We start from the raw sequence: 25,455 nt of genomic DNA, 5'->3' as shown, positions 1-25,455 counted from the left end.
CACAAAAGAAGATGTGTGAATAACCAATCAACACATGGAAAGATGCCCAACATCGCCACTCAGGGAAGGCAAATCAAATCCACAAGACACGCACCCACCTCAGTGAGTAAATTTTTTTTTTTTAAGATTTTATTTATTTATTTGACAGAGAGAGCGAGAGAGCACAAGCAGGGAGAACCGTAGAGGGAGAAGGAGAAGCAGGCTCCCCGCCAAGCAGGGAGCCCTATGTGGGGCTCAATCCCAGGACCCTGAGATCATGACCTGAGCCGAAGGCAGACGCTTAACCATCTGAGCCACCCAGGCGCCCCACAGTGAGTAAATTTAAAGTGCAGAGTCTGCTTGTCCCTCTCCCTCTGCCCTTCTCCCTGCTCATGCTCTCGCTCGCTTGCTCGTTCTCTCTCAAATAAAAAAATAAAATCTTTAAGAAAAAAATAAAGGGGCTGACAACGCCAAGTGTTGGCCAAGATATGGAGCAACCCGAACGCTCATACAATGCTGGCAGATGTACGTGTTAATACAGTCACTTTTGTTTTGCATTTACTTTTTTTTTTTTTTAAGATTTTATTTATGAGGCGACTGGGTGGCTCAGTTGGTTAAGCGACTGCCTTCTGCTCAGGTCATAATCCCGGAGTCCTGGGATCGAGTCTCACATTGGGCTCCCAACTCGGCGGGGAGCCTGCTTCTCCCTCTGACCCTCTCCCTTCTCATACTGTTTCTCTCTCTCTCAAATAAAATCTTAAAAAAAATTTTATTTATTTATTCATGAGAAACAGAGAGAGAGAGGGAGGGAGAGAGGCAGAGGGTCTTGCTGGTGCTGCTGGCTGGTCAGCCCTGGACTCCTGGAGATGATCAGATTACACTGAGGTACGTCCACACCAGCAGTCAGACCAGGAGTGACTTTGTCCAACTCCGGAGGCTGATTATCAGTAACTGTGACTTCATCAGAATTCAGGATTCCTGTTCAACAGACACTTGGCAGCTGACAGGCAGACGTGAACCAGGTGCAGGACGTCCAATGCCTCAAAGCGCCCGAGGCTCAGTGAGCACCTGGAACACAGGGGAAACAGGAGCCCGGGCAACCACAGACATTCCAGTTCGAACAGGGAGATTCACAAAATTAGAAGGGTGGGTGGTAACAGGTTCTGGTGACCCTCCGAGGGACAGACCGACAGCAGACGTGCGGAGCGGAGCCCTCGCCTGGCTCCCACCGCCCTCCCCGGCAACGTCACAACTCGGAGGCTCGGTCCCTCCCAGGGTCTGTCCTCGGCGGCCTCGGCCTTTCTCTGGTTGCACTCAGGCGCGCCGCTGGCTTCGCCTTCCTCGTGCACGACTTGTTTGTCCTTGCTCTCCGTCAGGTGTGGGCTGTATTTGCCCCCAGGCTGTTACTGGTCCTGTCGCTCTTTGGGTCAACAAATTTGGGACTTTATTCTGCACAAGAAGAAAAGGCCTCTTTTTCTTTTACGTTCACATGACTAAATCCTGGTCACTCCTGGTTTGACTGCTGGTGTGGAAGTACTTCAGTGTAATCTGATCATCCCCATGAGTCCAGGGGTGACCAGCCAGCAGCCCCAGCAGGACCCACGTTTCTCGGGGGGCAACGTCTGTTGCCCCGAGTTCCGTAGGCGGTCTCCTGTCTGATTTCTCGGAACATCTGTCCCCTGATGTGGGCAAAATACAAAAACGGACCAGAGTCTGCTGGCCTGGAGCCTGGAGCAGACCTGTCATGAGTCTCTGCACCAGGCTGCCTCTTCCTGGAAGCCTTCCTTGGCTGGCCCAGCCTTCTTGACTCTGGGACGTCAGCCCCTCTCCTCTGAGCCACGGTTTCCTCCATGATGCCAGTCCAGAGCACGACATTCATTCCGTCAATGAAGAACCACTGGAGATGGCTTTTTAATCCCCATTGTACAGAGAAGAAAACTGAGGCCCAGAGACCTCTGACTGGCCAGAGCACACCTAAAAACCAGGTCTCCTGGCTTTGGTGGAGGAGCATGGGGACAGTTCTGGTGTCAGGCACCCTTGGGGCCAAGTTCTTGCTCAGCTGCGGCCCTCCATTTCCAGCTCTGCAGAATCAGCGTGCAGGGTGGCCGCACGCCTGGCACAGGGTGGGGTGTCTGCCGTCAGCGGGCTCTGGATGCTGGACAGCTTTGCTTCTTCAGAGCTTTGCCAACTTCAGCAAATGCCTGCAACTGAGCCCCAGCTTCAAGGGCGTGTGGGGGCCCCTTCCTGCCCCCCAGAACTGGCCAGGTCCGGTTGGTGGGCAGGAGAGCTTCCCTTCCCAGGCTGCGGGGACTGCAGCCATCAGTGAGACAGTCAGGCTGGCCTGAGGCTGACTGTGGGCAGAGCCCGTGCGAGGGCTGGGTGGCTGCAGCTCATCTCCAGGCCCAGCAGACGTCCCCTGCCCTGCCGAGCCTGACCTTTGCTCACAATGACAGACCCACTCGTCTTCTTGGACATTCTGGGAGTGTCTGCAGAGGCCACGGCTGAGGCTGCCAGCCCTGTGGGCTTCTGTATGCCGTGGATCCCCAGGGCTGCAGGGGCTGGAGCGGCCTCACTGGAGGAAATGCTCCAGTCGGGCCCTGCCCGGTCCTCTCACCACTACCTCCCAGGGGTCTGCACCAGCGTCCCGGAGGCTGCACTCCATTGCCTGGGGCCAGAGCTCCCACCGTGGCCATCACTGAACTCAAGGGCTGGTTCTGAGGGCCACTGACCCTTTTCCCGGCCTCTGCAACTCCTGTCCCAGCTCAGTGCCTGCTCCCAGCTGGGGCCCCTGTGCAGCCCCCCCACACACACACACACAAAACAGGGGCGGGACTGTTGACAGGTCTGGACTGCTTCATCCAGGGGTAAGGAATATGGGCTGGGGCCCGGGGGGGTGGGGCACATGGGCCAGGACTCAGGGTGGGGGTGTGTGGGGGCCGGGGTCCGGGGTGGGGGGTGGGCCAGGATCAGGTTTGACCTGGGTGCCCACCTGTCTGTTGGGGCTGCCGTCCCGAGCCCTGGGCTATGAGGCCCAGTGGAGCCTGTGTCCCCCACTGGCCCCCTGGTGCTGGGTCTCCAGGCCCTCTCCCTGACCATCACCCCCCTCAGCATGACTAATCTGGCCACCTTCATGCCTTCTGAAAGGAGCAGAGGATGCTCATGAGCAGCTAGATGGGGGGAGCAGCACACCCCCAGCACAGCACAGCAGTATGGGGGGGGAGGGGGCCATCCCGGGCTGACTCCGGATCTCTCCTTGGGCCCTGCTGACCCTGCCCCAGCCGGCTGCACTGGCCAAGATGAGGGCTGGCCCCACGCACACACTCCCTGGCTGGCTTCCGGGGCGCATTGGCGTCTGTGTGTAGCTGACCCCTGTTCCTCAGGCCTGGTGGGGTGAACCTGGCCGTGGGTCTTCTGCTCTGCAGAGTGGCTCCCTACCCCCGTCTACACCGAGGCAGCTGGCTCCTTCATCCCAGTGCCCCCAGCATAAGGAAGACCTCATCTTCTATAGAGTGTGGGGGACACCCCAGCCCACCTACTCCCAGCTGCTACAGCCCGAGCTAGCTGAGCTGGAGGGTGTCCTCAAAGGAGACGTTCAGGGCAGGAGGGAAGGGAGCCTGGCTGGGGGTCTTCTGAGGAGGGCCCATGACCTCATGAGCTGGGATCTCTCCAGGCTTAGCTCTGGGGCCCAGTGCTTAGGGCGACCCTCCCACAGGGAACAGGCCAGGCCTGACCTTCACAAACCAACAAAAACACCATGCAGAGAAAACCAGGTGGGCTGCTGATGGCCCTCCAGTCACTGTGCTGGGCAGGCCCCCTGAGCTATCCTGGGGTGCTTATGAGCCAGCCCCACCCCGAACTCCATGGAGCACCTTCCAGGGTCCTTGCAGAGCCGGAGGCCTCGGGGGCAGGTGGCAGGCAAGACAGCATCAGAGGGGCCACGCCCAGGGCCGGAGAGAGGTGTCCACAGAGGTGGGGAGTCAGGAGGGGGCTCAGACATGTCCGCAGGGCAGGGATAATGCCCATGTCCCCAAAAAGAAGGTGTCCCAGAGGACCACCTGGTGCTGCTGGCTGCCAAGGGGTGAGACGTGAACGTCTCATGTGTGTGACCCTCAGCCCCAGGAAGGTCTGGATGGTCGGCCCTTCCCGTCTCTGAGCCTGTCGTCTTCCCAGGGCCAGCCCAGGGGGGGGCAGCACTGGGGCCCCTACACCCCCACCAGGGGTTCCTGGACTGACAGGCCCGCTGTGAGCCCGGATGGGGCCAGTGATGGCAGAGGGGGTTGCTCCTCCAGAAGCCAAGCTCCCAGAGCCGCTGGGTGAGCCCGCAGAGCTGAAGCTCGTGAACACCAGGCGTCTGTGGGCCCCGAGGTCTGGGGTCTCCCGACAGGACCCCGCCCCACCCAGCAGCCCCACAGTTCCGCCACCAGGCATGCGCTGTCCAGACCCCCTAGATGGCTCACTTGATGACTTGGGGCCTGAATACAGACTGTGGGGGCAGCGGGGCTGCCGGCCTGGCCTTGACACGCTCTCATGGTGGGCGGGCGGAGTGAAGAGTGCCACAGAGCAGCTGCCGACCTGCCCCCACACAGCCCGGGCACAGCTGGCTCGCGCAGGCCTGCGGTGCCCCACGCCGTGTGCCACGGGGCCTAACCAGCCTCCGGCCCAACCTCCCATGAGCACACTGTGTGCTCGCCATGCTTCCCGGGCCACGGCCCCGCAGGCCCCGAGACACAGACTGGCCGTCCTGGCTCTCTCCTTCCAGCACCTGGTTGGGCAAACCCTTGGGGGGCTTCTCCCTTCCTCTCAGCCTACCTGCTGGCGTGGCACCCCCCAGAGACGCAGCCTCTGTGCCCTGTGCTCGGCTTCCGTGCCTGTGGATGTGTGTGCAGCGGTGAGGCCCTCTTGGCAACCAGCGCCTTCCTCTGCTTCTTGCACCAGTGGGTGCAGAGGGAGGCCCCCAGAAGCGCCTGCACCCTCTCTCTGACCTCCTGCGCTTCCCCGGCCCCGTGCCCACAGCATTCTCTCCCTTGGAAGAGCAGGTCACGGCAGGCCTTCTCATTAGCTGCTAATTGCAGCATGCGCTGGGACTCCCGGGGCTGTTGCCGGATCACACCTGTTGACAAGATGTGGCGGCCCCAGCGGGAAGGCGCCGTGTGCTGATTATTCCGCTAATGATGTGCTCATTGCCCACGGTAATTTCCTTCAACAAATAAACGCTGTGTCTGTTCAGCCCCGGGACAATTCTGGCTTCACGAGGAGCCCAGGGTGCGCCTGGGGTTTGGGAGGCCTGGTGGGCGCAGATGGGGACACCTCAGGCCATGACGAACCCACACCAGTGCCTGCATGTTCTCCTAAGAGAGGCAGGTTTCTCTCTCGAGTCTGAGAATAAGGGGCACTGGGACCACCCTGACGCAGACCCACCCCTGTGGGCCCTTCCTCACCCTCTGTCCGCCTGCCCCAGCCCAGGGCCTGCAGAGCCTCACGGGCGCGTGGAATGGTCTGCAGAGAGTGGCCCAGAAGGCTGTGCCCCCACAGGAAAGGAGACCCATGACCCACAGGGAACTAGGCTGATTCCCCCAGAAACTCCTGAGCATGGAGACCCTCATGAGTAATGAGACCCCTAATTGGCCACACAGACCAACAAAATAGTCCCCAGTTGACAAAAAGCCTGGGGGCAGACGTAGAAGGCTAGAACTCCTTGTTGGGTGTGAGGCTGGCCTTGTTCTACATGACTGACATGCAGCGGGAAGCCCCTCCCTTGTGGGCCCTGGTTGTCCCCCCCCGACCCCTGTGTCTGGCGCGGGGGGCGGGGGCCTCCATGCCGGCCACAACTGTCTGGGTGGGTCCACTGGGCAGGCAGACACTCCACCCCAGTGGGCCACTCCTAAGCACACGTCCCTCCCCCTACACCCATGAAGAGCAGGGGAAGCAAACCCCACTTCTACTTTGCAGCATCTCAGGGGGCCTTGAGACACCATACAGTAGCACTGGAGAATGTAGTAAATGTTTTGAAATCACATATTTGAGAAAAATTTTTTATTAATTTTAAGTTTTTTATTTATTTAAGCAATTTCCACACTCAACATGGGGCTTGAGCTCATGACCCCAAGATCAAGAGTTGCACGCTCTTCTGACTGACCCAGACAGGAGCCCCTAAACATTTTTTGGTTAAGACAAAACACCTTTTGGGGTGCCTGGGTGGCTCAGTCGTTAAGCGTCTGCCTTCGGCTCAGGTCATGATCCCGGGGTCCCGGGATCGAGTCCCACATCAGGCTCCCTGCTCGGCAGGAAGCCTGCTTCTCCCTCTCCCACTCCCCCTGCTTGTGTTCCTGCTCTCGCTATCTCTCTCTGTCAAATAAATAAAAAAATCTAAAAAAAAAAAAAAAAAAGACAAAACACCTTTTACTCTTCCTGACCCTGGATTGTTGTATTCCTACTGCACATGGGCTGTCTGCCCCCCCAAAGACACCTGCGGGCCCAAGCCTGGCTTTGCAGACAGCCTAGCAGGTGTGGTCCATCCCAGCCCCGCCCCCCAGGGCCAGCGCAGTCTGTGTGGGAGGTGGGCTATGACCTGGGGAGACACATCCCATTATGCAGCTGTCCTCTGACCTCTGAGGGTGCCACAAAAACTTGGACATGAGGGCTGTGGTGGGTTGAACAGTGCCCCCCAAATAACATGTCCCCCAAACCTGTAAATGGGATCTCACTTGGAAATAGGGTCTTTGCAGATGTAATTAAGTTGAGGGTTTTGAGATGAGATCCTGCTGGGTAGTAGGCTGGGCCCTGAATCCAATGACAGGTGTCCTTAGAAGGAGGAGACACACAGGAGCCCCGGGACGGAGCCACGGAGGCTGGAAGGACGGAGCCATGTGCCCAGGGCTGCCTGGGGCCACCAGGAGCTGGACCAGGCAGGAGGGATCCTTTGGAAGGACCTGGCAACACCTTGGCCTCAGACCTGTGGCCTCAAGAACTGAGAGGATAAACTTCTGTTGTTGTAAACCCCCCGTTGTGACCCCCTGTTGCAGCAGCGCTGGACCCTAACACAGGGCCAGTCCCTCCGACGGTGAGACTGTGATGTCCGCCTGACGGAGGGGACGGCAGCTCCCATGCACCTCGGTGGAAACCGTGCCTGTTCCCACCCAAAGATCTGCTGGCCAGCTTCGGGCAAAGGGGGTCCTGTGGGCACACCTAGAGCAGAGGCCAAGCAGAGGCCAAGCTCTGCATCTGTCCCAGCTCAGGGAGAGGGGTGCCCACACCCAGTCCCAGCATCCTGGCAGCTGCCCAGGCTGGCTGCAGGGCCCTCAGTTTCCTCCACGTGTTGAAACCCTGGCATTGCACATGGGAAGTGTATGGCAAATACTCACTAATGATGATGATGAAACAATCTGCAGGTGTGAGAGCAGGTGCACAGAGGAGGCAGGCATGGTGTTGGCTCAAGAGCCTCAGGGTCTCCAGGGGCCCTCATCGTGTGTGTGTGTGCACACGACATCAGAGACCCCCAGGCAGATTTTCTGAACCAGATGCTGTTTCGGTCACCCAGGCACTCCCCAGGGACAGTGGGACTGAGGGTTCAAAACCAGGTGGACCCAGGTGCACTCGCTGTCCAGATCTCTTGGAGACACCTTGGGGCAGCCAGTCTTGAGATATAGACTCACATATCATACACTCCACCCACTTAAACTGTGCAATTCAATGGTTTTTGATACTTCCCATTATTTTTAAATTGTAGTAAAACGTATGCAACAGAATTTGCCACAGTGCCCCCGCGTACGTGCACAAGTCCATGGTGTTAGTTGTGTTCACGGTGTGGTGCAACCATATCTCTCTCTCCAACCCTTTTCATCACCGCACACCGAAACCTCCTCCCCAGCCCCTGGCAACCTCCAAGCTACTTACTGTCTCTACGGAGTTGACTATTCTGCACACGTCCTGGAAATGGAATCCTGCAATATGGGGCTTTCTGGGTGGCTCCCCTCACCGAGCATCATATCCTTGGGGGTCATCCACATGGCAGCAGGGGTCAGTGGCTCATCCTGTTTTACGGTTGAGTACTAATCCATGGGCAGGGATGGACCACAATTCATTTCTCCACTCATCTGCTGATGGACAGTTGGGCTGTTCCCACCTTTTGTCCACCCCACCCTTTGCTCCACTTGGTTTGTACCTACAGACTTGGGTTCCAGGGGACAGAGAGATTGAAGCCTGCCCTGCATAGACGTGGGCTCTGACATCTACATGATGCACTCCCCCATTCCAGCGTTGGGAGAACGTTCCCTGCACTCCCAGCCTCAGCCAGAGCCCCTCCCGTGTAAATCCTCTCCATCACTCCCTAAGGTTATTCCGGGCTCGCCTACTTCTAAAAATCACTTGGGATTGTTCAGATTTCAGGCATCATATCTCAGACCTTGGTCAGGTGTTACCAGGACAGGGGATGGGTGGGGCCTGGAAGCCCACCTGGTATAGCTGCGGGGGAAAGCCACCCCTCCACAGCCCCAGCTGCTGAACAGGAAAGTCCAGTCCTGGCAGCCAATAGAAGAAGCGCAGCGCCCCCCCCCCCAAAAAAGGCTGCCCCAGCAGCTGCGCCTTGGCTCTCCGGACCTCCAAGAAAACCCACAAGCAGGTGTGGGAGTCACCACACAAGCCCACACTGGGGCAGGAACTCCAAGAAGAGTGGGAGCACCGGTCAGTCTGGGCCCTGCGACTCGACATTACGCCTGATGTTCTGGGGCTGAGCCCAGTGGGGTTCGCAGGACATGCCAGACTCAGCTACTGGAGTTCTCCGGAAAGCCCCAATAAAAAGTGGTCATTAAATTTAAAACTGGACTTGACTCGGTTTGCAGTGGCTCAAGACCTGAGTCTGTTGCATCCTAGAAAATCTTACAGGGAAATGGTTTTCTCGAGCTGGTCTCCAAAGTAACAGGAGAGGGCGTCGGAGGCCGGGACAGAAGCGCCTCCAGCGCCCTCTCGGAACCCCAAGGCTCCATGCCCAGCCTCTGCAGAGTGAGGAGCCGCTGCCTGTCCCTGTCACTCTCATTGTCCTCACTCTGCAACACAGATTGGGTGCCCATGAGTGCCCATGAGTGCCAGGCGCCCTTCTGGGGTCTTGAGCGCCTGTGGGACCAAGTAAAGCAAGGCTGCTGCCTCTGCTAGCTCCCAGGTCAAGGACTGCAGGACCGCACACCGGGCGGGCAGGTGAGCCCTGGGGGAGCGAGACATCACTCCGGTCTACTTGGCCCCTCCTCCCGATCCCAGGAGGCGGGGAAGGCCACAGGCTCTTCCGCGGGGCAGGGCGCGCCAGCAGGGGGCACGCGCCCCCCAGGTGGGGGGGGCAGATGCGCATGCGCTGCGCGGGGCACTTTCCGGCAGCGTGGCGGAAAGAGCCCGCCGTTTCGCGCCGTTTGGCGACTTCCGCGCCCGGAGCCCAGCGGCAGTATGGCAGCCATGGCGTCGCCCTTCAGCGGGGCGCTGCAGCTGACGGACCTGGATGACTTCATCGGGCCGTCTCAGGTGGGCCGGCCCGCCTGGACAGCGGCCGTGTCTGGGGCGAGGCCCCCCTGCCCCCTCAGTTTCTTCCCCTGAGAAACGGGATCGGAACCCAGGGACCCCCGCCCGCGCCCCCCGGGCCTCCGGCGTTCTGGCCAGCTTCCTGCCGATGGGAAACCGAGGCCAGGGATGGCGATGCCCCGAGCCGGGTTACTGCTCCGCAAGGCATCGAGGAGCGAAGCGAGGCCAAGTCCGCGGGTGTGGGGTCGGGGCGAGTGGGTGAGGGGCGTGCCGAGTGCCCTGTCACTGTGGGTCCCCGGAAGCCGGGGCAGGGCCGCCAGAGTCACCCCGCTGGGCAGCGGCGGGCTCGGGGCCAGGACGACCCTGTCCGTTTCCTCTGGTAGACAGCTGGGACCATCCCACCGGTCTGGAGGGCAGGGGAGTTGGTCCCCTGGAGTCACCTGCTTTGACTGCCCAGTACACGTCAGGGTGTGTGGTCGTCGTTGACAGAGCTTGCCCCTAAGGGAGGCAGGATGGCCACACTTGAAAGTGGGTGTCGTCCTTATCTGGTGTACCTGCCTATCAAGCGCACCAGCTGCGCAGGACCAGGGCTGGGAGGGCCATAGCTGAGGAGTACTGGGAGGAGGGAAGGGTGGGGCTGGTCACAGCACGGTGGACAGGGCTTTCTAGGCCGAATCATCCCTGGGAAGGCAACGGCCAAAGAGGTTCTCGTAGTGACAGTGAGACCGCAAGAACTCGGGGAGTTGGGAAGAAAAATGAACTTGCACTGGGCACTGGGCAGGGCGGTGACCTCCAAGCAAAGCGTTCCTGCAGAGGTGCAGAAATGGTGGTTCCTGGGTGTCCTCTTAGTGACCAGTCCATGTGCTGAGAACAAGAATAAAGGTCAGAGCCAGCAGGCGTGCAGGGGGTTAGCCTGCGGCCCGGTAACGCCGGCCTTCATCTGACTATGAGCTGCAGAGTAACCGTTGGTGCCGGCGGGGTGTTAGAATGTGCGCCTCGTGTGCACGCAGGGTCAGCAGCCATCCTGCTGAGACTGCTTCTGTGGCCGGAGGAGAGGAGTTGGGCGTGGTGGCATGACCATCAGGTTGCCCCTCTTCTTGGGGAACCTCCGTGCACTCAGGCCACCATTTAGGGTCTCTTCCTGGTATAGGACTGCATCAAGCCCATGAAGGTGGATAAGAGGCCAGGAAGTGGCGTGGCCAAGATCCACATCGAAGATGATGGGAGTTACTTCCAGGTCAGTCAGGTAAGTTCCAATCCAGATGACCAAAAACATGTTTTTGCTGCTCTTTCCAGTCATGAGTACGGTGATCGTGAGACCTTTCACAGTGGTCAGATTCACTGTCACCAAGGCCAGGAGGGCAAGGATGGGACTGGGGTAGGGGTGGAGGGGCACAGAGGCCCTCTCTCTCCGTGAGTTCTAATTGTGTGGGATTTTCCAGTTCAGACAGCTTGTTTTTGGTGAACATCTGCTTTTTGAATAATTACGCAATAACAAGATCCTAGTCTAAGGACTGTCTGCTATTTGGACTCTCAAGAACGTCTGTGCTGTCCCATGACCACAGACATGGGCATACCTGGTCCAGGAACTCCTCCCAAGGAGGGGAGGAGCCTCAGGGTGGCACATGGTAGGGCTGGACCGGGGGTTCAAGCATTCCCAGGGAGAGAGCCAGCCGTTTGCTCAGGCCAGGAGCGTGACCCCGCAGCACACCACAGCTCCTGCCCAAGCCCAGCACAGCACAGGGAAACGCCACCTCAGGGTTGGGGGGGGGTCCCACAAGGGAAGGTGAGGTGGGGGCACCAGTGGGCCCTGCCGTCCCAAGCAGCCATGGTTGATTTGGAGGGAAGTTGGGAAACTTATTGGTCTCTTGACACAAAACCAAAGCCTGGGCCTTTAGGCCCATCTAACTAAAAAAATATGCACTGAGCTCAAATTGTGGCTTTGGTGTGAAGCGCCACCCTGATGAGCTGGGCTGGAAGGGAGTCCCCATCTCCTCAGCCCTCTGGTCACATTCTGGGCTCTGCAGCTTGCCCTGGCTCGACCCTTCCTGAGTTTACAGAGGGAGTAAGGGGGCTCAGCTGGGATCGCTTGCATCTAGAGACAGTTGCAGAATATCAGCCTGGAGACCCATGTCCCAACACAAAGTTCTGCAACTGTTTGGCCCTCTGGCTTTTGCTGCCTGTGTGTATGTCCCCGTCTGGGGCTGGTGCTCACTGGGCAGAGTGCCACCACACTCTGCCCTCTGCCCCTTCATCTCAGCCTTGCCTTTCTCATCCTCCCGTTGGAGCCTGGCCTTTGACATTTTCCTATCTTCACAGCCCCACGAGTGCAGACTAGGAACCTCTGGCAAGTCACCCGCTCTTCTGCAGATTTCACGCCCACATTCCACCCCTGACAGGCTACAGGCCTCATTAATACAATTCTGATGTGCCAAGTGAGCTTGTGCCAAAGTTAGAACTTGATGGAGCTAGAATATGTATAGAATGTACAAATTTCTGTGACAAATACTTAATTTTTAGAAAGGCGGTGGCATTCAAAGCCAGCCAACTACCATGTTGCTTGTCGGTGTTGTAAGCCAGAGAATAAAAGTTTCCTGTAGGTTCCATTATCCCAAGAGCTCATGTCCTTGTGCAGAGGGCCCTGTTGAATACTGAGTGCCTGTGCTTCCAGGATGGAGGGACTCAGAAGCTGGAGAAGGCCAAGATCTCGCTGGATGACTGCCTGGCATGCAGTGGCTGTGTCACCTCAGCGGAGACTGTGCTCATCACTCAGCAAAGCCACGAGGAGCTGCGGAAAGTTCTAGATGCCAATAAGGTAAGTGGTGGGCGGTCTTGGAGACTTTTTTAACCTGACATCGACCCCAGTATACTTTGCTCTTGCTGTCAAGGGCCGCTGATCTCCAGGTCACTCCCACATTTTTAAAGGGGCGTCAGTGGGATGTCAGTGAAGTACTTGTCGTACTTGAACATTGAAGCGTTGGGCCCTACACGTACATAGAAACGACATGCCCTGGCGGTAGGGCATGCGCTCACCAGCACTGGACCACTGGGGATCAGTGTGAAACACTCCAAGTAAGCACATGTCCCTTGCTTTGCAGACGGCGGCCCCCGGTCAGCAGAGGCTGGTTGTGGTTTCTGTCTCACCCCAATCCAGAGCGTCACTGGCCGCAAGATTTCAGCTGACCCCTACAGACACTGCCAAGAAGCTGACTGCATTCTTTAAGAAACTCGGTAGGCACCAAACGTCGTGTGAGCACTGTAGCTCAGCATGTGGGGGGGGTCTCGCGAGGGGGCACCTCAGGCCTCCGAGTCACTGAACTCAAACACACCAGAACCCTCCGAGTTGACCTCAGCCCGAAGTTTTGGTTTGACACAGGAGAGCTGTGCCTTTTAAGAGAGAGCTTTCTGAATCCTCTGCTTTCCTGGCCTGGAACTCGCCTGCTCCTCGTGTTGTTTTTAAATGATCACCATCGAGGCCCATTTCCCAGGTTCCTAGCAGGTTCCTGCTCAGATCGACTTTGGTCGACCTCTGTGAGCCACGAGCTGGGCTGGGAGGTTGTGGGCTTCGTGCCACCAGGGGCATGGCCTGGTCCTGGACAAGTCATGGTGGGATCAGCTCCCTGGGGCATGGTCAGCTGTGCCTCACCATTCAGCCACCCTTCATGTGGGTGAGGTGGGTGCTTGCTTTCCAGGGGTGCACTATGTGTTCGATACCGCCTTCTCGAGGAACTTCAGTCTCCTTGAGAGCCAGCGAGAATTTGTGCAGCGGTTCCGAGGACAGGCCAACTCCACGCAGGCCTTGCCTATGTTCACGTCCGCCTGCCCAGGTGTGTCCACACTGCTGGATGCGGGGAACGGGAATGCTGGGGAGGGGGGCAGCGCAGGCTTCTGGCAGGATGGCCTCTTTGGCAGAAGGAGGCACCCTGAGAGTCACTTAGTTCCCTAAGACTGTGATCTCACGGATGCTAGCAGCACAAGACAGTGGCAGCAGGCAGGGACGTTCTGTAACGGGACCTTAACTCCTTGTACGAGTCGGTCCGTCCTAGAACGTCCTGGCACTCACTGCCTAGCTGGTGAGATGCTCCGTTTGTTCCATGTCGGCCTCAGGCTGGATTTGCTATGCTGAGAAGACGCACGGGAGCTTCCTCATCCCTTACCTCAGCACTGCCCGGTCCCCACAGCAGGTCATGGGCTCCCTGGTCAAGGACTTCTTTGCCCAGCAGCAGGTAACGGGAATGTTCCAGCTGTGAACAATTCACTGTCATTATCCTGAAAGATAAGCCAAGAGTTACAGTGTCCACAGACCCATACAAAGAATCTCGGTTACATCCTGGCCGCTGGCTGGCTCTGCCACCCCCACCTTACCCAGTGGGCCCCTTTACTGTTGGGTCAGGTAGCGACTCCACATTTCCACATCTCTTGGCAGCATTTGACCCCCGACAGGATCTACCATGTGACAGTGATGCCCTGCTATGACAAAAAGCTGGAAGCTTCCAGACCAGACTTCTTCAGCCAGGAGCACCAGACTCGTGACGTGGATTGCGTTGTCACCACAGGTTGGGTCCCGCCGTCCTGAGCCCAGGGCATGAATGGCGTTGCCTGGGTCCTGCCCATCGGCTCTGGCTGGAGCTGCCATCCCCTGTGCATGAGGCACCCCCCAGCACTACCTGGGCGTTTGCTCTAAAACAGTCTGCATGGGGAGGTGGGTGGAGATTCTTGTCAGCCACTCTCACATGGGTCACCCCATTTCTGAGTTGAGCAGCCTCACAGTGTCTCCCAAGTGCTTAAAATCCAGAAAAGTAAACGCTCAGGACCCCAAACAGTGGGGGGAAGGCCTCCCTGCGTGAACACGTGCCCCTGTCCACCTTGTGGGGAGCTGTGACCACCCCGCTGCAGGCGCACCCTAGGGATGGGCATGCCCACCCCCCGCCATGTTGCTCTGAGGGTGGGCTGCGGGTCTGGGGAGCAGGCTGGCTCTTCTGAGGGGCTTTAGAAGTGGGCCTTCCTTGCCTCTGTGCCTGGGTTCATCCTCCACCCACAAGCCAGGAGGTGGACATTTGGGTGTCAATCTGCCAGGGACGCAGATGATGTGGGTTTCCTCGATGTTGTTTTTATCGAGATCTCAACTGAAGAGCGTCTGTGCTGGGGTCTTCTTGTAGGGGAAGTCTTCAAGTTGCTCGAGGAAGAAGGGGTCTCCCTCTCGCAACTGGAGCCAGCCCCCCTGGACAGTCTGTGAGTCACCTAGTATGGTGGAGCCTGGCATCAGGGTCTCCTGCTGTGGGTTTGGGGGCTGCAGGTGTCTCAACAAACAGAAGTGAGCACGTGGGAGTAGGCAGCGTCCTCTCCCTTTCTCTTCCCCACCATGGCTTCCTTCTAGTTGGTCCCATGTTTGCCCTGTGGTCTGTCTCGGTGTCCACAGAGGTGATCAAGTTCATGAGATGGCCAGTGGACAGCTAACTGATGGTCATCAGAGCTGACCCCAACTTGACACAGGTCTGCATTCCCCAAAACAGGTTACTCAACAGAGGGACAATCTTTCTCCCACCTGAGCTACCTCCTGACACACAGACAAAGCCCCCAGGTTTTGGGCTCCTTTTCCATTTAGAAAAGCAACTCCCTCAAACATGAGACAGAAGTTACCCAAAATCTCTGTGGACAGCAGCCCTGCTGCCACCTGAGGCCGTGCTCTGCTCCCCAGGTGCAGCAGCGCGTCTGCCCAAGAGCCCACCAGCCATCGGGGCGGGGGTTCTGGGGGCTACCTGGAGCACGTGTTCCAGCATGCAGCCCGGGAGCTCTTTGGAATCCACGTGGATGAGGTCACCTATAGACCCCTGAGGTCAGTGAGAAGGGCTGGAGCTTGGGGACAGGGGACAGGGCAGCCCAGCTTGGGCAGTCTTGGCCCTGGGTCCCCTCGCTGAGGTGGGCTTGGAGGACAGCGGGCTGGGTTTGGCGAAGACGCAGGGCACCAGGTAGGAGCTGAGCCCTCCTCTCTGGCCGGAGCTCTCCAGGGCTCTGCCTCCCCATCATAGTGGTCGAGAGCCCCCAGAGGCCATGGTGGCAGGGTCCGTCCCCACATAATGCCCTCTTCCACAGACAGGGGGCCGGGGGCTGTCTGACGAGGCCATCCTCGGGAGGGAGGCAGTTCCCATTCTAAAGATCAGGACACTGAGCAGAAGTGAGCTTTCTGCTCTCCCCTTCCATCACCATTCCCCGTGGAGGAGCAGGTCAGGGTGGCCCATGTGCCTGCAGGGGTGGGAAGCAGGAGGGAGCCCGGCCTGTGCCCCCCTCAGGAACAAGGACTTCCAGGAGGTGACCCTGGAGAAGGAGGGCCGCGTCCTGCTGCACTTTGCCGCAGCCTACGGTTTCCGCAACATCCAGAACCTGGTGCAGAAGCTCAAGCGAGGGCGCTGCCCGTACCATTACGTGGAGGTCATGGCCTGCCCCGCAGGTAGCTGTGGCACGGGGGCCCTTTCTAGCACCAGGGCTGTAGGCAGGGTCCCACCCAGGCAGGGGGGCTGGAAGTGGAGCCCTGTCCTCGCCCCGACCTGGGTGGTCAGGAGGTCAGGAGAGCCAGTGTGGGGGGTCCTGTGCCATATCCCCTGCGCAGGCATCCCTGTCATGACCATGCTCTTGCCTGCCCTGCTCACAGGCTGTCTGAACGGCGGAGGCCAGCTCAAGGCCCTCGACACGCCCAGCAAGGCGCTTCTCCAGCACGTGGAGATACTGTACGGCATGGTCAGGACCGAGGCGCCGGAGGAGGTGCCTGGCGTCCAGGAACTATACAGGTGCTGGCTGCAGGGCGAGGGCTCAGAGCGGGCTGGCCACCTGCTGCACACGAGCTACCATGCGGTGGAGAAGGCCAGCTCCGGCCTCAGCATCAGGTGGTAGGAGGCCTCCTCGCAGGGCTGCTGGGCCCAGCACAGCACGAAGCTCATGTCCTGAGACCCCAGGGATCGCCCCCAAACCACTGACTGCGCTAACCCACACAGAAACGGGACTCAGGACCCACAGTCAGGCAAGGTGACCTCCAGCCTGCCCTCACCCAGACTCCCGAGGGCAGGGGGCCGGAGGTCCCACAAGGTCCCAGAACCTCCCCATGGGCCCAGGTCTGCGAGCAGTGTCCTTGCTGCTCCTGCCTGGAGACCCAGGTGAGGCCCAGTCCCGTGGGCAGCTTAAGGCAGAGCGAAAGTGGGACTCCTCATCCCCATTTCTGGAGTCACCCCTGAAGCTGGGTCTGCCAGGCTGGGGGCAACCCACCTGCCCTGGACAGCAGAGAACGCTGGCCGGAGAGGGGCACCCAGCCCACTGAGCCCCATGCTGGGGATGGCGTACCTGCCCCACCTGGAACTGGGCGTTGAGGACGCTGTGGCCTCGGACCTGACAACACGCATTTCTGGGCAGAGTTCCAGGCGAGAAGCAGGCTCTGTTAGAGAGACCCTGTGAGATGAGGCACTAAGTCCATCTCCACAGCTGGGTTACGGGGGTGGGGGAGAGGCAGATCGGGGTAAGCCTGCCAGGCCTGTTGTCACAGAGCTCCCAATCTAATAAAGGGATCTCTCTGAAAACGGCTCCGAGTCCAAGAGCGTTGACCAGGGTCAAGAACCTTTCACAGCTTTATTCAAAGTTCGGAAGCCCTGTGCACTCCAGCACGCTGCTTCCGAAACGCCCAGGCCTTGGGGCTCACATGCACCCCAGAGAGGGGCCTCACATGTCCAGTGCCAGGGTGCCCCCCCCCTCCAAGGCTGGACAGCCAGATGGGCAGGGCCATGGAAGGTTCCAGAGGCAATCCTCCTATGGGCTCAGTCGGCCGAGGTTTGAAGGAGAGATGTGCTGCCTGCCCCCACAGCGGGTCTACTTGGGGCTCATTTCTGTCGAGGTGTGCCCAGGAGCCCCCACTGCAGTGCCAGGAGAGCCCGAGCCTGCGGCTGCACCGGCTCAGCCGCCCGCTGGAAGCTCGCCCGCTCCTTGCAGAGTGCCTCCAGGACCTCAGCTGGGGCTGCCTTCCCCGTGAACTTGCGCACAGGCTCTTCTCTGTGGGGAAAGGGGACGCCGTGGAGAGTCTGTTGGGGAACTGCCAGGGGGTGTTAGCAGAGGACCCTTAAAAAGCAGCCACTCCCTGGTGCCAGTCAGCCCAATAACCAGTCCCCTGGCACCTCCTGTAGTGCCCAAATGACACCAAGGAGGACCAAAGGACAGCAGGCCAGCCGCGAGGCATCCTGCTCTGGGGCACAGCCCCTGGGGTGGGCACGGGGCCCCCATAAGGCCTGGGACGCCGACCAGTACTCACGCCACCCTTAGGAAGGGGTTGTAGAGGAGCTCCTCGCTCAGGGTGGATGGCACTGTGGGCATGTCATCCTCGTCCCTCTTCTGGAATGACCACAGGCCCTTGTCACAGCCTTGTCTTGAGAGCCCCAGGCAACTTGGCTTCGCTCCTTCTACTCACCCCTTCCTGGGGGCGGGAGCAGAAGAAGGGCTGCCTTGCCCCATCCGGCCCTTGAGGGCAGCCACCCCTGGGCCAGTCCTACCAACTGCCCAGGCCCCTATCCAAAGCCAACCACTCCTCCCCTCCCCAGCAGGAGCCTCAGTCAGTGGTACAGTCCGGGCTAAGCCAGGTCTGGTCAAGTCTGACTCCCCCTACAATGCCCCTCCTCTGCCCCAACCTTCATCCACCCTCCAAACCTCTAGGAGAGAGGGAGGGGTGGCCGCACCTTAGCCCATGACAGCTTGGCTCTCACGTGGTCATTGCCAGGCTCCACTTTCTGTGCAAACTCAAGGTTGCCCAGCGTGTGCTCATGGCCACAGAACACCTTCTGGAGAAAAGAGGCACTCAGGGGGTGCACAGTGCTGCCACAGGCAGAGATGGAGAAGGCGCTCACCCGGGCTGGCTTGACCCCTCCCTGGACCCCGGGACCCCAGCACCCCGTGCCTGGTCTGCCTTGGCTCCTCGGCTGATGAGTGTTCATTCTGCACCCCTGTGGCACAAGTCACGGACAGAGCCTGCAGGTTGTGCAGGGCGGCTGGGCCCTGCAGGAGGGGAAGGGATGGCCGCTCACCGTCTCCGGAGGCAGGCTGCCCAAGGTCTCCTTCAGGCTCTCATACATCTGCTGAGCTGTGCTCTCCAGGCGCAAGCCACAGCCAGCCACCGACAGCGCATCCCCTGGGGAGGACAGCAGGTCAGAGAAGGTGGGGCAGGGTCAGAGGGAGGCGGGGCTGGCGGGGCGGGGCAGCCAGTACCCGAGAACACCGCGGGCGGATCCGGACACTCCTCTTCCCACAGGAAGTAGCTCATGTGGCCGGAGGTGTGGCCCGGCGTCAGGAGACAGCGCACGTGGATGGCCCCAAACTGCGGCAGAGGGGCGGGCGGCTGGTGAGGCGGGAGGGCCCAAGGCGATTCCCCGCCCTCCCGGGCGCGCGCTCACCCGCAGCTCCTCGCCGTGCACCAGCCTGCGGGTCAGCGCGCAGATGCGCTCGTCCGCGCCCAGCACCGCCAGCCCTGGCCGCAGCCGCGCCAGCTCCGCGTTTCCCCGCGCGTGGTCCCTGCGGACGGGCGGGAGCAGGATCACGCCGGGCTCGGGGAGGGGCAGGGGAGATGCCCTCGCGCCTCGGCCCGCCCCGACCGCGCTCACCAGTGGTGGTGGGTGGTCAGCACGGTGGTCAGTGATACCCCCTCCCGGCCCACGATCTCCAGCAGCTGAAAGGGACGGAGTTAGGGAGATTTGGTAGGGCCAGGTGGCCGCCCCCATCCCCCGCCCCCGGCTAGGGCGCCAGGTGTGATGTACACAGAGTCCCAGGCGGGCCAGGGGGCGTAGGGGTAAGGGAGACCCCGCAGACAATAAGTGAGCTCCCAGGGCATACGACAACAGGCACCAAGGAGGGGAAAACGGAGGTCAGAGGTGGTCCTAACTTCAGGGCAGACCCAAGATAATCGGGGAACCGTAATCGCCAAGTATCCAGAGATGAGAGAACAGGGGAAGGGCCTGCTCCAACCACGGTTGTCGGGGGACCCCAGCGGCGCTCCCCGCCGCCCACAGGTTGCCCTCACCCTCTTGGGCACGGCCACGTCCACGGCCACAGCCTCCCGCGTGCGCTCCTCGATGATCAGGTACATGTAGTTATCCTCGAGCACAGGGATGACCTTGACCTTCATGGTCGCAGAGCTCAGGCACCCCGCGTCTTCTCGAGAGACCCCCAGGCTTTCGAACCCCTTCCTCAGGGCAGGGGCTTCCCTCTCCAGGCCAAGGCAGGGCTGTGCGAGGGAGGGGTCAGCTCCACACACACACTGAGGGCCAGAAAGGGAGCCCGCTCGCTGCTCCACGGACGTCCCGGAGGAGCGGTGCGGAAGCCCACGCCCCAGGCTCAAGCCCGGACGGCCAGCGCGGACGCCAGTCCCCCGCGACAGCGACGCCGTCGCCGCCCGCCGCGCAGGCCCCGCCCCTCGCGACGACGCAACCGCCCGGGCCCCGCCCGTCCCGCGCCGCGGGCCCCGCCTTCCCCCTTGAACCACGCCCTCCTGTGCCACTCTGTGCCTCGCGCCTAGGCCACGCCCCTCCCCAGGCCCGTCCCGCCCCCTACGTCCCCCTGCCGCCGCGGCGAGACACCGGCCCCGAACCGTTTCCTTACCCGCAGGGGCTACGCCAGCGCGGACCGTCCAAAAGACGGCCGGACAAACACGGGCCTCAGACGCTGGCCACGGGGCCTGAACGGAGCACGGCGCTCGGCCCGGCTGCCGCCAACGGCCTGTGCCCCGGCGCAGGGAGCAAGCGTGCGCGGGCTGGGGCGCGCGCGTTCCCGATGGGGGCCGCACGCACGTCCGGACCCGCAGCTCCCGGCCCTCCGGCGCCGCCTCCGCGAAGCCCTCCTGGCGCCGGGGCTGAGCCAGTCCTGAGTCCCCCAGCCCCTTGACTGGAACGTCTGCGCCCCCTTCCCTCGGCCTGGGGGCGGGGGAACCTTACAGTTCGTTCACCTGCCCATCCCAGCGCCCAACCAGAAACAGTAGGCACGCAGAAGGCGCCTACTCTGTGAACCCCCATGGCAGGGCAGGCACCCTGCGCGAGGACAGCAGTGACAGCCGCGGTCGCTCCATTCTGTGCTGGGCCTTCTCATGAACTCCTGGTTCCATCAGTGCCCAGGATAAATGCTGCGGTGCCGGAAACCAGAAAGGATGGGGAAGCCATATACGGAAAGAGTTGAGGGAGTCCCCCCTCCCCTCGAATGCCCTCGTGGGCGGGGCCCCCAGAGCTCCGGGGATCAGCAGGGGACCAACAGACGCCTTGGCAACACAAGCCACAGTGTTGCAGCAACAGGCCAGTAGGTAAGGCGGCACTTCACCTGGGGAGGCCAGAGTCCCTTCTGTCTATGGAGCATGCAGCAGCCACAGGCCCCAGGCCAGCGCCCCGACCTGGGGCCAGTGAGAACGTGAGTCCCTCCAGGACACTTCTGCTTCTGCCATGGGGTCGGGGGTCCAGCCTATACCCTCAGAGGCCAGGAGAAACTGCCCTAGCTCAGGCAGTGTGTGTGTGGAGGGGGTATTGGGGAGGGGGGAGTGCATGGCTGGTGGCTCCTTGGGAGTGGAGTCCACTGCCCAAGCCTGAGACCCAACTGGGGGGGGGGGGGTGATGCCTCTCCAGGTTCTGCCACAAGCGGAGGACTGGACAACCAGCCTCAAGACAGAGCTTCCCTCAGATCTAGAGCTGAGTGAGGAGCACCAACTGCAGGTGGGTGTGGGGGCCCTAGAGTGCTAGCTAGCAAGAGGGAGGGTCCCACAGGCACCACCTCTTACCCTGGCCACCCACAGATCTCCAAGGAGTTGGTCGACCTGCAGATCACAACGCATCACCTGCGGGAGCAGCATGAGGCTGAACTCTTCGAGCTGAAGAGTGAGGTGGGTGCTGGTATGTGCCCACATGTGCCAGCCCGAGCACATGGGGGGAGGGTGCATACCTAGGACCAGTGCTGTGAGGGGTCCAGGTACACCCATGTGATTGTACACACTCATGCAGTGTCTGTGAGTCCCCACGTCTCCTGTGTGTGCTGTGTGTCCCTGTATGTACCCAGATGATGTTGACCTACCCTGGGTGGCCTGGCAGGCAGGCGCACCTGCTCACCCTGGTCACCCTGCAGGTCCTACGGCTGGAGAGCCGGGTGCTGGAGCTGGAACTGCATGGTGATTGTGCAGCCCCCCCAGAGGCTGGCCTGGGGCACCACCAGGAGCTGGCCCAGGGGCTCCAGCACAAGGCCTGGGAGCAGGGACACTCCGTCCACCACAGACCTCAGGTCACCATGAGTGCATGGAGGGCCTGGCTGGGTGGGAGCCCAACAGGGGTGCAGCAGAGGCACAGTGAGGTTGGGACCGACTCTCTCATACAGGCACAGCCTGAGGACTTCCTGATCCCTAGGGATGAACAGCAGAAGCTGGGGAACAGCGTGAGTGTGTGCAGCCACCTAGCCTGGGGATCTGTCCAGATTTCTCCCAGCCCAGGGTGGTGGTGGGCATTGCCAGGAACCCAGAGCTTGTGTACCCCGCAGCCGCAGGGAGAATGGAAGCGGGTGCTGGAGCAGCACAAGGCCCAGAAGCACGCACTGGAGACACGTGTGTGAGTGGCTGCCTCACTTGGGATGGAGGGGATCCAGACCGCACCAGGCTCAGAGTGGCTTTTCCCAAGAGCAGAGGGAGTCCCCACCCTGGGCCCAGCGGAGCTTCACATGCTTGTCCGCAGGGCAGACCTGGGCCGGCGACTGCAGGGAGCCCAACAGGAGGCCAGGACAGCTGGGCAGCGACTAGCCACACAAGCCATGGTGAGGCCCAGCCTTACCCACTTTGAGATCTAGTAGGTGGTGTCCTACAGTCTGCAAAGGTCCACCCTGTGGTGCGTCGGTTCGAGGCTGCCTCCATCCCCAGGTGTTGTCTGCCTGCCAAGGCCAGCTGCGCCAGTCTGAGGCAGAGAACGCCCAGCTGCAGTTGCAGCTCAAGAAACTGAACGAAGAGTATGCCGTCCAGCTGCAGCGCTGTGCCCGAGCCGTGGCCGTGAGCACCGGGTGGGGTGGCCCTGTGGTGAGAGGGAGGCCTCGCGTCCTGGGGAGTCCAAGCCCAGCCTGGGTGGGCCCGCCTGCAGCTCGGCCCCCTCCGCTCCGCAGAGGGGATTGTGGGAAGCAGTGTGCGCCCGGCAAGCCCCGCCCCTCGGCCCTGGCCCCAGCCCCGCCCCACCCCCTCCAGGAGTATGCAAACGGCGCGGGCCGGGAGCCGGCCGCGGCAGCCCTCCGCACATTCCTAGAGACCACTCTGGAGGACATGCGGGCAGCGCACCGCCGCCGAGAGCAGCAGTTGGCCCGGGCTGCTCGTGCCTACCGCAAACGCCTGGCAGATATGAGCCGTAGACACGAAGAGCTGCTGGCCGCCTGCAGGTGGGCCCCTCCCCTGAGACGGGCACCTGGGGTGGGGTGGCCCTATGTGACTTGGCACGTGGCTTAGTGTGCGGCAGGTGCTGGCCGACTCCACTGGGGCAGCCGGGACCCCCAAAGCTACTTTTGATGCAGCCACCTCACACCTGGAGCCACTGTCTCTGCACCTGGTCTCCGAACTTGGCCACCCGGGAGCAGCCCAGGCCAGGCTGGAGACAAAGCTCCAGAAGCTCCAGGCCCAGGTGAGCTCTCCCTGCTGCCCTACACTGGCCTTGGAGCACAGCACCCCAGAACACACCCCAGGCCCATCCCAGGCTCAGCAAAGACGCCATCCCTGAGGAGCCTGCCTCATTCAGCCAACAGAGAATCCCTCCCACAGCCCACCAGGCTCATGATGCTGCTCTTGTTCCTACAGCAGGGGCCCAATGAAGCCTCCCAGGGGGGCACGTCAGAGCCACAGTGAGTACCCTGGGGTGGGTGATGGGGGACCTGCAGGGAGATCATTCATTTATTCCCCCAACTCTAAGCCCTGGCTGGGGCTTTGGTTGCGGTGGTGAACAAGGTGGCCCATCTGTGCCCTTGGGTTTCGGTCTGTATGAGAGACATCAATAATCACAGAAAGCCAAGTACCTGGGTTAAGTGGGGCCCTGACAGGAGAGGGGCTAACCTTGAATGGGAGGGTCAGGGAGATCCCCTGAGAAAGGCACATTTCAGTGAGACCCAGGGGACCTAAGGATGAAGAGGTGTGGTGGATGGCCAGCAGAGGCCCTGGCCCCGGGACAGGACAGAAGCAGGCTGCCTGGTGGCTTTTGCAGCCCTTGTCTCTGGGCCTCCATGTTCCAAACTGTGCAATGGGCAGGGGCTGGTATCAGCTCAACTCCCAGAGTTTTGAGAAATAAACTCCTAGAATGGGGGGAGGCCCCCCATCAACATTCGTACAGCACTGGGGTCACTGTCTGGCCTCGTGGCTTAGCCCTCCGTGAGCGGTCAGTAGGCCCTCTGGACCTGGGCTGCCCTGCCCCCATGTACCTACTGATGGCTCAAAGGCCCAAGCAGGGCCCAGAGTGGCCAGGTGGGCCCATGCTGTCCTGACCTTGCTCCCAGCAGGCAAGTCAGGCATCTAAGTGCCCCCAGCTTGAGCAAGGTGATTGACCAACACCTGGCCTAATGCTGGCCCTCATACCTGCCCCTCCCTCTCTCCTCACAGGGGCCAGGAAGCTGCATCCTGGGCCCAGATCCACCAGAAGCTCCAAGACTTCTCCCGTGGCACCCAGGTAATACGCAAGGCCTGGCTGGGGGCCCCTTCTCACACTTTGTCCAGCCTCATAGCTTATGCTCTCCCCATGGCAGGCGGAGCTGGAACGCGAGCGGGCGCAGCTGCTAGTACGGGCCACGATGGCTGAGGAGCAACTTTCTGAGCTACAGGAGTATGTGGGCCAGCACCTCGGCAGGTGGGCCTCAGTCCCAGGTAACAGAGCCGGGCTTGTGCACAGTCAGGCAGGTGACTAATCCTGACCCCTCCAAGCAGGTACAGACAGGAGATCCTGAGGCTGAGGAAGCTCATGGGTACAGAGAACGCGTGGAAAGTGGGGGCCACAGCTCCCATCAAGCCCCAGCACCCAAAGACCGGAAGGCGCTAGCCAGCTGTCACACTCAGAGCAGAACTCTTCACAGCCAGCATGGAGCCCTCCTCACAGCACCCTCTTGGGGGGGTGGGGGAGGGTCATTCCACCCAGCCCTCCACCCAACAAGAGTCAGGACAGAGTCCACCGAGTCTTTATTGTGTCCAAATGGTCAGCCGCCCTGAGAATTGGGGGCCCCAGGGACTGACGCAGAACTGGGTCCTGGGGAGGCCTGACCAGCCAACCCACCACTACGGACATCATAGGCCCAGACGCGGTCCACACCCTCACCCATCACAGCCACAGGCTGCCACGTGGGGAGGGGGTAGCGCCCCGACACCACTCGGGCCCCTTGGGGCAGCTCTGCCTGCAGCTTGTCTTCCAGCAGTGGGAGCTGTGGGAGAGAGCAGGAGGGTAGGGTACGCACAATGGAACACGGCTGCCCTGCCCATCCTCCTCCAGGCCCAGCACACACACGGAGGATGGCCTGGGCCTCCCCCGGAAGCTAGCAGACCCCAGACCTACCACGCTAGGGGCCAGGAACACTGACAAGTTGTGGCAGTCCCTCAGGTTCACCTGCAAGAGGAGGGGAGTAGAGCCCCGGCCAAGGAGGTCTGGTGGGCATGTGGGCACTGTGGCTTCCAAGTCCTGGCCCCAGCCCACGCAGGTGGCAGGGGAACCTGGGGTTGTCAGCACCGTGGCCAACCAGCACTGGAAGTGTGGAGGTCAGGTGCAGGGTCTGAGGGGCTCCCGGACTCCCTGGGTTACCTTCCAGAGGTCCTCACGGCGGTAGCAGACGCTGCCGGCACAGCCTGCCCTCCAGGCATGCAGCCGAGCCAGCCCCACTAGCCACGGGTTCAGCTCGTAGCCCACAGCTGGGCGGAGACCGCACCTGTGGGCGGCCAGCACCTGTGGGCACAGGAGACTGTGGGGACCAGAAGGAAGTGCGCTGGCG

The 25,455-nt window shown here is 60.9% G+C and overlaps 4 protein-coding genes across 4 annotated transcripts in view; 2 read left to right on the top strand and 2 right to left on the bottom strand.

Annotated features, from left to right (window-relative positions):
- Nucleotides 1-9,402: 9,402 nt before the first annotated feature.
- CIAO3 (cytosolic iron-sulfur assembly component 3) lies at nt 9,403-17,053 on the top strand. The gene is made up of 11 exons (XM_021697958.2): nt 9,403-9,483; nt 10,631-10,726; nt 12,152-12,295; nt 12,579-12,711; nt 13,173-13,307; nt 13,588-13,706; nt 13,907-14,036; nt 14,640-14,712; nt 15,179-15,316; nt 15,771-15,928; nt 16,130-17,053. Exons 1-11 carry the CDS (start codon nt 9,409-9,411, stop codon nt 16,366-16,368), a joined length of 1,440 nt encoding a protein of 479 aa, XP_021553633.1. The 5' UTR covers nt 9,403-9,408; the 3' UTR covers nt 16,369-17,053.
- Nucleotides 17,054-17,092: 39 nt separating this feature from the next.
- HAGHL (hydroxyacylglutathione hydrolase like) lies at nt 17,093-19,885 on the bottom strand. Its single transcript, XM_021697959.2, has 8 exons — nt 19,523-19,885; nt 19,107-19,171; nt 18,900-19,017; nt 18,715-18,823; nt 18,534-18,637; nt 18,189-18,290; nt 17,768-17,847; nt 17,093-17,511 (listed from the first exon to the last, which is right to left on the bottom strand). The coding sequence occupies exons 1-8, from the start codon at nt 19,625-19,627 to the stop codon at nt 17,343-17,345; spliced, it is 852 nt and encodes a 283-aa protein (XP_021553634.1). The 5' UTR covers nt 19,628-19,885; the 3' UTR covers nt 17,093-17,342.
- A 1,210-nt stretch (nt 19,886-21,095) lies between these two features.
- CCDC78 (coiled-coil domain containing 78) lies at nt 21,096-24,518 on the top strand. The gene is made up of 13 exons (XM_044915251.1): nt 21,096-21,194; nt 21,275-21,361; nt 21,601-21,753; nt 21,847-21,903; nt 22,006-22,073; nt 22,197-22,275; nt 22,379-22,504; nt 22,694-22,880; nt 22,978-23,074; nt 23,275-23,337; nt 24,086-24,152; nt 24,229-24,329; nt 24,407-24,518. Exons 1-13 carry the CDS (start codon nt 21,096-21,098, stop codon nt 24,516-24,518), a joined length of 1,296 nt encoding a protein of 431 aa, XP_044771186.1.
- Nucleotides 24,519-24,642: 124 nt separating this feature from the next.
- The window catches only part of ANTKMT (adenine nucleotide translocase lysine methyltransferase), a 20,838-nt gene continuing 20,025 nt past the window's right edge, over nt 24,643-25,455 (bottom strand). Inside the window, exons 2-4 of the mRNA XM_044915250.1 lie at nt 25,269-25,449; nt 25,026-25,076; nt 24,643-24,894 (exon numbers count right to left, since the gene is read on the bottom strand). Coding sequence (XP_044771185.1) covers nt 24,673-24,894; nt 25,026-25,076; nt 25,269-25,449 — 454 coding nt within the window. The 3' untranslated portion in view covers nt 24,643-24,672. The remainder of the gene's footprint in view (nt 24,895-25,025; nt 25,077-25,268; nt 25,450-25,455) is intronic.

Source organism: Neomonachus schauinslandi, chromosome 5 (genome assembly GCF_002201575.2).
Source record: "Neomonachus schauinslandi chromosome 5, ASM220157v2, whole genome shotgun sequence".
In the NCBI taxonomy this organism is placed as follows: Eukaryota; Metazoa; Chordata; class Mammalia; order Carnivora; family Phocidae; genus Neomonachus; species Neomonachus schauinslandi.
This window is presented reverse-complemented; position numbering and strand designations above follow the sequence as displayed.